We start from the raw sequence: 15,132 nt of genomic DNA, 5'->3' as shown, positions 1-15,132 counted from the left end.
GCTTCCAATAGATGATTATTGGGGTGTGGGAATGTCCTTGTCCTTTGACTCTTGTAAAGAGCCAACCGAAGCAACCTTCTTCTCAAATGTCCCTTTTAGTTCAAGATATTAAGGCTTAGTGTGTCCCGGTTCATGACAATAACAACAAATGATTTCTTTCTCTCATAGTCATTTCCTTGTCTTCTATAGTGAGGTGACTTATATGCACAAACATAGTTTCATGGTCCAAAAACGGCCAAGACCGAGTCATCTTCACTTTTGCTTACATGCTTTTTCAATCTATTTTTCTCCATACTCAACTCTTTTATAATATCTTCAATAGAAGGAACTTTTCTTTTATGGAGAAGAATAGACTTTATAAACTCAAATTCTGGTCTTAAATTTTTAATGAATTGATAAAAGTGTTTCGTATCTATTTATTTTTGGCAGAGTTCTATATCTTGAGGACAATGTCATTTTGGCTCTAGAAAAGTCAATTCTTTTCAAAGTTCGGATAGGTCATTATAGTATTTTCTAAAAGTTTTATCCCCTTCGACCATAATCCGAACTCTATCTTGCACATTGCATATATGTGCAATATCTTTAAGAGAATACATTCTCTTAAGATAATGGCAAGACTTGAATATTTTTTCACATCCACACTCATAAGCCAAGACATGATCTTGGCATGTCCCATCCTCCATTTCTTCTACTTTTTCTCATAAGTGGTTATAGCCTTAGCTTTCTCATTTTCGGTTAGAGGTACCTCTTACTTACCCTCTACCTTAGTAAGAACTAGCTTGGGTTCCGAATCAGATGCATCTACTAGTCCCATAACTCTTTTCCCCAAATAAGGTGCTTCATAATAGAAGCCCATGTTACATAATTGAAATCATTGAGTTTTACGAGTTTAATGGTGACATTATCATTGTCATCCATTTTTACAAGAGCTAAGAGAGGAGGAGAGAGAGAAAGATAAAGAGAGAAGAGGAGGAGAAATGAGAGGTAATATGAGAAACACGAGCACTCCACCAATGATTCACACGATCACTTGAACACTTGCAAGATCTCCAACACTTTGAAGAAGAGTCTTCAAATGAGCTTTAATACTTCCAAGCTCTGATACCATGTAAAGATTCAAGGAGGTTTCAATCACAAACCAAAAATTCACCAATCTTCAACTTGAGTAGATAACAAAAGTTATCTCTAAGGAACACTTACAACACCCACAAAGGGAACCACAAAGTGTTCTAAAAAAACATACACACAAATCCCACAAAGGGGATACACATGAAGACAATAAAAATATATATTTTATTCAATGAAAAGAGTGTGGAAAAGCATGCAATACAAGGAGAGGAAAACCCCTATATATACACATTCATGAAGGAGAGTTAGAGGGAAGAAGACAAAAAGAAAGGGAAGAATGCCCATTCCCAACGGCTAGATTTCTAGTTGTTGGGAGAGCCTAACGGCTAGAAATCTAGACGTTGGGAGCTGGGGGGCTTAGTAAAACTTAGTTTGACTAAGTCCAAAACAGTCCCAAAATAATAACTTAATAAAAAATAAATTGTACATATATACATATATATATATATATTTATATACATATCATTGTATATACATAAATATATATAATATATAATTACACATGTACAGTTTAACATGCCTAATCCCAGCTTGCCTAAAAAAAATCTATGCATCCACTTTTGTAAATGTCATATCAATAGGATCTTAGATATGTACTGTTAAAATATGTAATGTTATACATATGTATATCGATATATTGTAATATATGTATATACATATATTTATACGTATACATATATGTATTTTTTTAATTTCTCTTTTCTGTTTTATTTATTTTTAGTCAACTCAATGTTGACTAGGACTAGCTGTTAGACTCTAATCCAATGGCTAGAAGGCCTCTTCCCTCTCCTTTCTTTACTCTCTCACTCTCTCTCATTTGTATATAAATAGGGGGTGATCCCCCTTTGTTCTACTATGCTTGCATATTGTGTTTTAATAAAATATTATTTTTTATATTGTTCCTTGTGTGTAACCTTGGTGGCATTTGTGATTGTGCTCCTTGTAGCATTTGTGATTGTGACCTTAATGGCATTTGTGATTGTGCACTTTGGACTTGTTGGTGGATACTTTGTTCATGCTTGAAGGTGCCTTACCTCTCTTTACATGTACATACACATCTATGCATCTATTTTTGTCATTGAGTATAGGTACATCATATGCATATGCATTCTTTTGTAATGCTTATTATGAACATCCATGTAAACACATGTATAGATGCATACGTTACATGTAGCAATTTTATGAGACTTGAGAAGTAAGATACATGGAGCAGATGATCAATGCTATTCAACTTCTAACAATTCTAGGCACATAATCATGGATTCAAGATGAAAATTCCTTCCAAGGCCTGCTTACTACCTAATAGCAAAACCGTGTTCCCTCTCAATTATCTAGATTAACTGCTTAACCAAATGAGGCCCTTGTGCCTTTGTTCCTCATATTAACAGCAATATCCTTCACCATCTCAAATGGACCTATCACTTGCAAAAGAGTTGATGTTATCGACACTAACATCTCTATTCTCATTCAAACTGCACATGCAAATCCACAGCACAAGAATAAAGCTGGGACTCCAATGTCTCAGAGCTTACATGCAAGACACAACAAACAGATATAGATGGAATTGAGGGGAAACTCTCCAATCTTGATTACAGTAGGAACAATTCTTCACAACTCTGGATTTCTGTTCACCTTAACAAAAGGCACCTTATAATACTCACTTCCAACCACCCCTCCACAATGGCCACATCCAGTTTAAGGTTCCAAAATGTGAAATGGAGTAAAAATGAACCCCATTATGGTTTAATGCACTTCAACCTTCCCAAATGTGCAAGTCCAGCCTCCTAAGCATGAACCAAGCTTCTCTATAGGATTTAAGAGTTTCACCATCAAATTAGGGCAAAAACCAAGTTTCCCATGAATTTTAATAGGTTTAAAGGTCATGTTATGGCAAAATAATGAAAATACAAACTCTAGAAAAGTTAAAAGCATTAGAAATGGGGAGAAATTCTTGGTTTGAGAGGTTCTTTTAAAGGGATTAAATCACAAGTGTAATCATCAGGGGCAGTTTTTCCATATGCACCTTGTTTGTATTATAAATGCAATTTGTAAGAATTATAGGTTTAACCCTTCTAAATTTCTAATCTATTAAATAAATAGAAAAAAGGCTTGAAAGTATGAGCCATAGTCTTTCACCCCCTTCTTCATCTTCTTTTTCTCTTTCCACTTCTTCATTTTCTTCTTTTCCTTCAATTTTTCTTTGATTTATCTGCATCAAACTAAGATGTAGACCAAAGCACGTAGACCAATTTTTCTTTGATTTATCCAATAGATGTCTTTTGACTTGTATTGGAGATGTTAATGAAAGAGTTATCAGACAGAGGTATATAAAAGGATCAATAATGTTTGTATTCTTATTTTTCTGTAAAGCTGTGTTAAGCTTATTTGATTTACAAAAACTCAATAACAGATATGAATAGCCGACCATAGGTTTGTCTTAGGGTGTGACAACCAGTTCACTTAACATGCAAGATATATTTATATTTTTGTCACATAAGGATAGTCTTTAAACCAAAGATCCCTTTGAAAGAGATTCCACCTACCAACTGGCCATCAAATTCAACACCTTCATGCCCATGATATATTTCATAATAAACGAATGCATAATGTGGCAAGCAAAGGATTCTTCACAAATAGATAGTATGATCTTCTCATGGATAGCTGTCAAAAGGATTTAGCCAATATTGGAGAACAAAGAACCAATGCAAGATCAACTTAATGAAATTCATTCTTCAAATACCCCAATCTTTTGTGAAAAATACTTTTATACATGAACAGTGCAGGTTAATGCCTTAAAATCAAAATTTTAAAATCATTTACAGCCTTTTCTTCAGCATAACCATTGTAACTGCTAAATCTAATTTTTAAGAGAATTTGATTAGGTTGTAACACTATATAATATTTCTATGGCATTTTCTTTGTGGTATTTTAGTGCATGGTGTACCTTTGAGGGATGAGGAAGCATGGCCACACCAGAGGAGAGGTTAAAACTTGGTCTCAGAATCTGCTTCTCTCTATGGAATAGACAAAATAAAAATTATGAGAAGCAGAAACATATTGTTTTGACTCATGCCTACCAAAATATGTGTTCAAACTTCAAACCATAGTCACAAATATCGGTATCGGCTATATCTCAGCGAGGCTAATTCTCGGGATATTATGTGTTTGGTGATAAATCTGAGGAAAATTTTGGGGCCTAAAAAATATAAAAAATAAAAAAATATGTAAGAAAATATCATGTTTAGACAAAAATACATAAATAATAAAAAAAAGTAAAAAATGCAAAATAAAGAATAAAAACATATTTAAAATCTAAAAAGTAAATAAAAACAGTACAACTAATTGATTATATCACGAGAATATCATGATACTCTCATGATAATATCATGATATTATCAAATTGGCAATATGTTCAAAATATCGTGACATTTTACCTATATTATCATTTGCTGAATTTACAGCGATAATATAGCGATATTTCAAAAATATCACCAATATCTGTGACTACGGTTCAAAGTTCAAACTACAGAGCATTCAACCAAACATGAGCTAAAATCTATAACCAAACCTAATCAATTTTGTCAGCCATATATAGTTCATTTATGAGGGCAATGAACATGCTTCATAACAAAATTAGTTAGAGAATCTCAATGTGGCAAAGCATAAATTCATTGATTACAAAGTTCCATAAAACCCTTGGTAAACAAGAATATGAAAATTATGCAAGTAAAAGATAATATTTAATTGTTTGCAAATTTTTAAAAAACTATACATGCATGCGCATGAATATATGTATGCACATAGGTGCAGGGGCGGAGCCACATTGTGGGGAGGGTGGGCATGTGCCCCGGCCTTCTATCTCTCATAGATGCATTTTTGTTGTTATCTGTTTTTTTTATTTGTATGGAGTTTTTGTAAATGGCTTATTTTGTGGACAAGGAATCGGTTTCTTTAAATTTGGGGAGAGCCTGACCTGATCTTGAAAGGTCGATCTAGGATCTGGTTTCTTTTAGCAGATTTTGAAATATCTATCTGATCTTGAAAGGTCTACCTGGTCTTTTTCTTTTTGGTTTGTGGCGTAGGTGAATATTTCTTCTTCTTTTTGTACTTTTTTCTTGTGGTTTTGGTTGAAAGGTAGATTTATGATTTGGTTTAATTAGAGTTTTTTCTTTCACAAGAATTCGTCTTCTAGATGCCGATCTGGTTGTTTTTTATGTAGTTAGCCAAAGTTTATCGATTCTTATATCCTTTTTCAATTCCTTGTCAGGGATTTGATTGATCTTCTGTCGCTTTTGGGCAGATGATTGATTTTTGTTCTACATAGTGTTTTTCTCTTCTTTTTTGAAACAACCAAAATTCTAGATTCTTTTAGTTTCACAAGGACATGGCTGTTGTTACTTGATTGTCGATTTGTTGCTCTATTTATTCGCCACCATATTTGTTTTGATCCTTTTCTTTTCTTTCTGAGTGTCCAACCCAGTTTAGGGTCTCATATTTCGCTATTTCTATTGTGATCAACAGCACTCACCGGAAAGATGATCACTCTCGAGGTCAACAATGTCAACGCCAAAATTCAGGACAAGGAGGGCATCCACCAGCAGCGTCTGATCTTTGCCAGGAAACAGCTCGAGGATGGCAGCACCTTGGTCGACTACAACATCTAGAAGCCTATGCATTTTTACTGTGTATTTGTGCCCACCCTGGCTTAAATTCCTGGCTCCACCCCTGCACGGGTGCATGTGTATGTGCACAAACATATACATTGGAAATTCAATGTAAGCTAAAGATAGAACAAGGATCATACTGATTATAATCTACAGTGGTATGCATATCCAGCATGTCAGCAACTTCTGAGCCCTCAAGGTCTGAACTTCCACTGTTCTTTTCAACGCTTTCTGGATCTTCCGATTTAGGAGATGATACATTTGTAACATGTTCTTGCTACAATATATGAAAAAGATATGTTTAGTTCCAAATCAGACTAGAAAATTACAAACATAATTTTAGTTCATAATTATCAGATTCAGACAATTCCACTATCATCAACCAATTTACTTTTCCATATCATCACAAGGAATAAACTGTCAAAATTTTTTGGTATGCACTAAGCTATTTAAGAGTATTTCATAGTTATCAAATAAAACAGCAGACAACCTAATGTATCAGCAGTATAAGAATTCACATACAAAGTTATATATATATATATATATATATGTGTGTGTGTGTGTGTGTGTGTGTGTTGCCAGAAATATGCAGCCTGAACCAGAGTTGTCAGTCGAGGAAGTGGGAGTGGGAAGCAATACGGGAAGCGGAAGTGGGAAGAGAGGCACTTTCAAAATTTTAGGAAGCGCGAAGCATGGGATGACTTAGAAGCAAACCAGGAATCGTCTCGGAACCGACCTAGAAAGCGAACCGGAAGCGAGGGAGAAGCGAAAAAAGAGAAAAAAATAAAAAAATAAAATAAAAATAAAAAAATGAAAAAAAGGGGGAAGCGTGCTTCCTCAAAATGGGAAATGTGCTTCCCTAAATTGGGAAGCGCGCTTCCCATTTTTTTGGTGCACTTCCGAAATGCGCTTCCCCACTCCCAAGGGCACTTCCGGTAACTCTGGCCTGAACATGCCATTTTCTATGCACATCTCATACAATCCAATTGTTGACAGGGTTTCAAAGCAAAAAATATATTATTTACTGGAAAAGAGGTGTGATGAGCCAACAAGCAATAGAGCATAGTCAGCAATATCAGTCTCCAAGTTTTAGTTCTTTTTTCGAATACTCAAAAAATCTCTCTCCATCTTTTGTTTCAACCGCGGATGGAACAACTCTTGAAGTAAAAGAAATAGAAAATTTTGAAAAACAAGGGTTCTTTATTCCAAAAATTAGAGTTATACCCAAATTAAACTTAAATTTGCTTTTCGTTTCTCAACTCTCGAATCATGGGTGTGATATAAAGTTTTTATCTAACAAATGTTGGATACAAGATCGCCGGTCTGGGAGATTGATTCTCTAGGAAGGGCGATCTATACTACGTCGATTCCCTTCAAATTCCAAAGAACCTGTTTTGTAATGTTGTCCAACAAAAGGATATTAATGTATGGCACAAGAAACTTGGACATCCAAATATTGCAAAAAATTCTCATTTACCTTTTGTTAAAAGTCTATGTAAAAGTGATTTCACTTGTAACGACTATATTCTTGAGAAAATGAAAAAATTGCCTTTTTGTCAAAGATCTTTGTTTACAACAAGACCTTTTGAAATTATCCATTCGGATGTATGGGGACCGGCACACATCCTATCAAAAGGAGGCTTTGTATATTATGTCATTTTTGTTGACGACTACACGAGATATTATTGGATTTATTTTCTTAAACACAAATATGAAGTTTTCTCGATTTTTAAAACCTATCATATGATGATTAAAAATCAATTTAATGAAAATCTAAAATTTTTTAGAACTAACTCTGGTGGAGAATATCTTTCAAGTGAATTCTAAAATTATCTTGAAAGTCATGATATTCTTCACCAAAAATCTTGTCCAAAAACTCTTCTACAAAATGGATTAGCCAAAAGAAAACATAGACATAAAATAGAGACAACTCAAACATTACTTGTTTCTCAAAACATTCCAAAAGGTTTTTGAGCTGAAGCGGCTTTAGCATCTGTCTATCTGATAAATCGGCTACCTTGTAAAAACTTGAACAATATCTCGCTTTTTGAAAAATTGTATACCAAAGAACCCGACTATAGTCGGTTGAGAATTTTTTGTTGTAAATGCTTTGTTCTTACTGACAAGAACGACAAGCTTTCACCAAAAGCCATTGCATGCACTTTTCTTGGATATTCTGAAACCCAAAAAGGGTTTCGTTGTTATGATATTAAGAATGACAAGCTATATGTTTCCAGAAATGTGAGTTTTCTGGAAAATGTTAATGGTTTAGAAGGAGTGAACCCTTTGAAGAAAACATGGATTACTCTTTTTTATTTGAAATGTTAGCACATGATGATGATAGTGATGACGATTTTATTCATAATGACGTCAATAATAAAGAAGATGGCTCTTCCCATCCACCTATCTCTCAACATAGAAATGAAGGAGCATTGAGAGATCCTATAACATATACCCATAGAGATAGAAACAGTTTTAGGAGTACAATTGAAAATTTTAGTGAACCTAGTTGGTCCAATTCAACAAATGATGAAAACCTACGAAGAACTGAGAGAAGTAAAAAAATGCCTTCTAAGTTTATTTCATATGATTCATTTACTCCTAAACATAGAGTCTGCCTTAGCGCAATTCATTCCTATATAGAACCCAGAAACTTTGAAGAAGCCAAAAAGAATGATGAATGGCTGAAAGCAATGGAATGCGAGCTTTCAGCTCTCAACAGGGCAAAGACTTGGGAGTTTCAAGATCTTCCTAAAGGTAAGAAAGCAATAGGGTATAGATGGGTATTTAAGGTAAAAACTAAGAGTGATGGATCTCTTGAGAGATATAAGGCTCGATTAGTTGCAAAGGGATATAGTCAAGAATACGGGATTGACTATGAAGAGACTTTTGCTCCTATGGCCCAAATGGTCATTGTCCGATATTTCATTACCATTGCCTCAATCAACAAATGGAACATCTACCAAATGGATGTTAAAAAATGTCGTCCTTAATGGTGATTTGAAGGAAGAGGTATATATGGATGCTCCACCAGGAATGGAGACTCTCAAAGGGAAAGTACTTCGCCTTCGAAAAGCACTTTATAGTTTAAAACAAGCCCCCAAGGCTTGGTATGATAGATTTAACTCTGTAATGTTAGAAAATAGTTTTTCTTCCTATTTCACTGACACTGCCTTATTTGTTAGAAAAACCAATGCAGGGATTGTCATTATGCTCTTATATGTGGATGATATGCTTATAACCGAAAGTGATTCTAAAGGAGTTAAAAGCATAAAATCAATTTTGAATAATAGGTTTAAAATGTCTAACTTGGGATTTCTAACTTATTTTTTTGGTATTAAAGTAGCATACTCTCATAGAGGGTATTTTTTATCTCAAACTAAGCTTGCTTCTAAGATTATTGACAAGTCAGGTATTACAGATGATAAGGTTTATGAAACTCCTGTTATAGTAGGAGCCAAAATGAAGATTGATGATGGTATTCCTCTCTCCGATCCCACCCCCTACAGACAGCTTGTGGGATCTTTGATGTATCTGAGTATTACTAGACCAGATATCTCACATGCAGTTCATACTGCAAGTCAGTTCCAACATGCACCAACATCAGTTCACCTGAGTGCCATCTTGCGGATTGTGAGATATATAAAGGGCACACTAAACAAGGAAGTATTTTTATCTTCTTCTGAATTAAAATTAATTGCTTATACTGACTTTGACTGGAGAGGTGACCCAAATAACCGTCACTCCACCACTGGTTTTTGTGTGTTTTTAGGAGACTCGTTGATTTCATGGAGATATAAGAAGCAACAAAAAATGTCTCTATCATCAACAGAAGCTGAATATCGTGTCGTGGTGACTACTACCATGAAAATTGTATGGATTCATCAGCTATTAGAAGACATGGGGATCTCAATAGAAGGGCCCACCAAGCTATGCTGTGATAACAAGAGTGCAATATACATTGCCAAAAATCATACTTTCATGAGCGGACAAAACACATTGAGATGGACTGTCACTATGTTCAGGAAGCGTATCTGAAAAGAGTTATAGATCTTCCATATATAACTTCAAAATATCAGTTGGCAGATTTCTTCACCAAAGCCTTGTGTGCTCCGCGTATAATAACCTCAATTTTTTTTCATTAATTACTTAAATTTATCTTAAAATAATATGTATTTTTCTGAATTGAAATTGGGATCCACGTTTTGGATCTAGGATCCACGTTACGGATCCAGGATCCACAATGAAACTATATATATATATATATATATATATATATATATATATATATATATATATATATATATATATATATATATATATATATATATATATATACATGTATAAGATTATATACAATATGTATATATATAATTACTATCAAATAAATGGAACTATGCGAGGATCCGCAGTTGGATCCAACCTGCGGATCCATTTCGTAAAGATGCCACAGATCCAGAATCCAGACCGCATCTAGATCTCGGCCTCGGACCCGGCCCGTGCCCTGTGAAACGAACAAAAAAAAAAATTGGACCCGGGTCGGATCCGATAACCCGTTAGGGTTATAATGCTCGACGCAGGGTGGGGGGGGCGAGGGTTTTATTTTAAAACCCTCTTCTCCCCTCCCTTGTGCTACTTTCCCTAATCGCCGCCCCCCGAGCCCTTTAAGAGTAGCGCAGAGGGGAGGGAGGACTCACAACGCCTCCTCCTCCCCTCCCTCTCAAGTCTCCTCTCCCTCTCGACGGTGCTTTCTCGTCCCCCTCTCTCCTCTCTGTTGTATCGGCGATGCTGCTCAGGGGAGCCCGTCGACTCCTCCCTCTCGTTGTGTTCAGCGCCGCTGTCACCGGCAACCTCATAGGTACGCCTTCATCTCTCTCTCTCACCATGAGGGTGGAACAACCCTAAGAAACCCTAAGCCAGGCCTCTCGTGAAATTGCCTAGCTGAAGCAGCTTAGTGGGGACTTCGAAACCCTCATCCCTAATCGGCCAAATTTTGGGACGCTGATGCCCAAGCCTTCGAGATTTTCTGCTCTCGCCAGATTTTCGGTAACAAAGAAAACACAAAATAGAGCAGGAGATGCGCAAATTCAGCCTATACATGTAGGGGAGTTTCCACAAGCACTTTGTAGTGCACCAGCTAATTTGCTTCGTAAGGGCATCATTGTTCCGGACTGTGTAACACATGAATGCCTCGCCCTTGCATGCCGTTCAAATGGTGAGATATGGCTATTCAGGTGCAATTCTGCTGGAGTATCTTGTGAAAAGGTCTTTCAGGTATTCAGCACTGGATCCCGTGGAGATGTTGAAAATGATGCTCATTTACTCGATCAAGAGATCCAGTATTGGAATATTAACCTTGCAGGAGAGATAAATATTTCTAGACTAGGGGCTCACAAAATAGTTGGCATGGGTAATGAAACTGGTATTAAGAAAGATCCGTCTGGTGAAAAACAAGTTTGGCTTTTGGATATGCAGGTGGATGATGTTGGTAAAGAACTGACAATTTTGGTTGCTACCTTTTGTAAAGATAGAGTAAGCAGTTCCAGTTATGTCCAGTATTCTTTACTGGCAATGCAGTATAGGCCTGGCCTGGATATCTCTAGGGAAGGTTATTGATGCTTCAGTTCTTCCTTCTGTGGAATTTTGTCAGGGAGGTGCATGGGTTGTACTCACTAAGGAAAAAGGGCATATGGGCAATTCCTGAAAATGCTGTTTTACTTAGAGGAGTTGAACCACCTGACCAAAGTTTGTCTTGCAAAGGTGTCTCAAATGAAGCGGCTTCTAAGGAGGAAACAAGAAGTATTGCTTTTGGAAGGAACTTTGTTCCTAGAAAGGCTAGCTTTGAGGCACAGGATATTGGTGAAAGAGAAGGGGACTGTTTTAACTGGTAACATTCAATGATTTTTCACCATCAACCTTGTCCTTTTTCTCAATCCACGCAAAGGTACGGGTTCTTTCTTTTGAATCATGTGAGAAATCGGATACGGATTCGATTTCCATGCGGTAATTTAGTGTAAAACCATGTGGATGAGTGAATCCAAACTTTTACTCTATGATCCATGGATGGAATCCATGTATTTTCGTTTATGGAATAACATACTTTTTATAAAACAGAATTTTGTTTACGATGGAGGTGCTTACTCATACTAAATAACGACCTCCATATGTATTATTATATGCATGTGAGTGCCTAATAAAATATCAAATAATACATGTATTCTTGGTTGAAAGTTGTATAACGGTGGATGAGTCAAAAAAAATTCTTTTAATGTGTTAGCATGCATTTATATGTTCATCCAGCTGCCACTCAGTTACATTATGGCAAAGTAAAGATCTTATGCAACATGTTTCTTGCCTTTATTAGCACGATAGCACCTCATCTTGGCATCTTGAAACTATGCCATTCTGAGACACCAGGTATCCTGGTAAAGAGATGCAAGTCATAGCGGATGCCCTTTGATCTTGTAATTCATTTGCATGGAAATTGATATTTACAAGTTTCTTTATTTCCTAGGGCAGTTGTATGTCATTGAAAGGATGTACTTATTTGCTAAGGCTGGTTGTACCCTGTTAATTTGGGGGCATCATGAAAATGTTTGTATAATATGTTGGCCTTGGATTGATCCATATTTGTTTTACATTTCTGTAGAGCACTAGAAGTCATGGTAATATATAATAAAGCATTACTCTTTCCAGAATAAAGTTCAATCAAACTAAGCTCATTCAGGTGGCAATTTTCAAATGCTATTATTATTGTTGCGCCTTTTGTCTTGGCTGATCTTTGGATGCCCTATTATGTGACATGGTTTCTCCTAACATTTCATACATATTAGTTCTTGTACAAGCATAATACATATGCTTGAAGGCATGTATGCACACAAATGCACTCATGGACTCTTAAATCTGAATGAGCTGCATACAAATATTACAAAAAAAAAATCTGTAAACATAATAGGGATTTTAAAAAGGTTTCAAACAACCGTTAATATTTTAAGTTAATGGCAGCTTAACATATTACTAGTATGTTGTGAGCTCCAGTTCTTTATGTAAAGAAGCTTGGACAAAATTTGTTGAAAGTGTTTTCACGCATGTCATCTTTTCAATCTACTTAAAGTACAATGGTAGTTCAGTTTATGTTCACATATTTTGATTGGAACTGGTTCATTAATAAAAGTATGAATTTGACTTGAGTATGCATCCGAATTGAACAAAGACATGCTTAGGAATATTTTTGTGGCGTACACATGATACGTGTTTGCATTTCTGAATGTGCATATAAATTTTCAGAATATGTGGTGTGCATGTATTTTGGTTCTCGAGATATGTCAATATTTGAAATTATTTATATGCTTTGGCTTGACGTGACGTGCTTAAGCATCATACTATATGAAGTTTGCTTCAAATGCATATGCATACATGAATTGATGTGTGTTTCGCAGGTACATAAATGCATGAGTTGTTCACTTGTCCCAATTGAGATGATTCATGAGTGAATGCATGTATGTGGAATGATTTCGTAAAGGCACATGCACATGAATGGTGAACGCATGCATTTGAATGTGACATATCATGCACATGATTAAATTGACATATATAAATATGCATTTGGTAGCATATTGACATCATTGCATACATTGCAAGTTATGGTTTTTGCGTATGATGCATCGATGGTCCAAATGAATCATCACAGGCCTGGAGAGCCTTAAGCTTTGGTTGTTCTTTCTTTAATTATTTAAATGCATAGCAAAATCACATTTATATTATGGTTTTAATTGCATTGTTCTATTGTTGCCATGGGTGGTAGACCATGAAGAGTTGTGCATGCTGATTTGCGAGCTTATGGTTGCATATTGATTTGCGAGCCTATGTTATTAATTTTGCATGTTGATTTGCAAATGTAATTTTATTGCACTATATTGCATTGTTCTATGTGTTTCCACGGGCGGGAGTCCCATGATGGTTTTCGCAGGGGTGGATGCGAGCTTTTGCCTTGTTTTTGCATGATATATTGCAAAACTCAATAATTGACTTTTAATAAAAAGATAAAGAATAAGAATAGTGTAATATACATTCTGGGATTTCCCATCTGGAGAATGAGAATCTTAGAGGTCCGGTCTTGGGGAAACTGTGAGGATACAAAAACTCTGTGTGCTTTATTTTGTCTCTTAAACCCGATATTGAGGTTCCTTCTCTTGGCCACGGTTTTAGGGAGAGTCCGCCACTTTGCCTGGGGGTGGTGTGTTTGACACAGTTGTTGTTGTTTTGGTACCAAGAAAGTGACACTTGTGGGCATGGGGTGTCCTTGTGTCCCCGACATTAGATGTGGAGGTCTAATGTTCCGATGGATGGTGTTGTTTCCTGATATCGGTCGAGGGTTAAGTTTGGAACCTAGTAATAAAATACAAATTGTGTATTAAGCTACCCTAGGAACCTAACTTGACCTCGAAAATTTTACCCGTTTGGTGTATCCGCGGGCAACGGTAATTAAAAAGAGGAACTTAAATTGTATCATTTAATATGGCATGCATATGGAAAGGAAAACTTTCATGAAAGATAATAAAGTGTTTATGCATTGCACATAAATCATGCATATGTCTGCTATGTATTAGAACATGCATATGTTATCTGTTCCCTTAATTGTTACATGTTGGTGGATGCATGATGTTTAATCTCTAATGTCTTGCTTATTTAAATTGTGATTCATGCTATTGCTCAATGATTTTTCATGCTTAGAAATTATTATCTGTTACATGATTGCTTAATTGAAATTATGAAGTTGGCATAATTGTTTTCTTCTAAATGTTTGCATGAAATCGTATCTATATTCTTTTATCTCACTTGTTTCATTAGAAGTACCTGTGCTCAGGATTTCGATTCTGACACCTTACTTCTATGGTTTTTCGCAGTCGCAGGTGATCAGTGAAGCGGCTGACTTCTAAGAGAGTTACGATTGTCACCTTCTTGCTGGACGGTTCACAGAGGGACAGTGCGGCTCAGTTTTTCGTTATTTACTTTTATGTCATTTAAAATAGCTCTGATATGTCTTTTGCAAATATTATTAGATGCTCTTTCTTTCATGATTAATAAATAATGAATTTCTATGGGTTGTGATGATAAGTGTAAGCGCTATTGTAGGGTGTGGTTATCCAGCTGAAATTGGAACTGTAAGGACCCCAGGTCTCTGGGAAGTTTTCCGCAACTGTTGAAAAAAAAAATCGCATATTTTCAAGGTTGCGAGTTGAGGTCGTTACACCGTGGTTCAATTTCCTCTTTGGCAAACTTTCGGTCATCTTGCCCTAAGTTTGAGGGGGGTGTTAAATTATAATGCATAAGACAATGT

General features: G+C 35.9%; 1 protein-coding gene across 1 annotated transcript in view; it reads right to left on the bottom strand.

Moving 5' to 3' along the window:
• Positions 1 to 15,132, bottom strand: part of LOC149816708 (Protein phosphatase 2C family protein) — an 89,832-nt gene that overhangs the window by 59,867 nt on the left and 14,833 nt on the right. The window contains exons 3-4 of the mRNA XM_089987200.1: positions 5,933 to 6,069; positions 4,073 to 4,142 (exon numbers count right to left, since the gene is read on the bottom strand). Coding sequence (XP_089843326.1) covers positions 4,073 to 4,142; positions 5,933 to 6,069 — 207 coding nt within the window. The remainder of the gene's footprint in view (positions 1 to 4,072; positions 4,143 to 5,932; positions 6,070 to 15,132) is intronic.

This window comes from Nuphar pumila, chromosome 14 (genome assembly GCF_984573655.1).
Source record: "Nuphar pumila chromosome 14, dmNupPumi1.hap1.1, whole genome shotgun sequence".
Taxonomy (NCBI): Eukaryota; Viridiplantae; Streptophyta; class Magnoliopsida; order Nymphaeales; family Nymphaeaceae; genus Nuphar; species Nuphar pumila.
The sequence above is the reverse complement of the archived record's forward strand: the minus strand, read 5'-3'. Positions and strand labels throughout refer to the sequence as shown.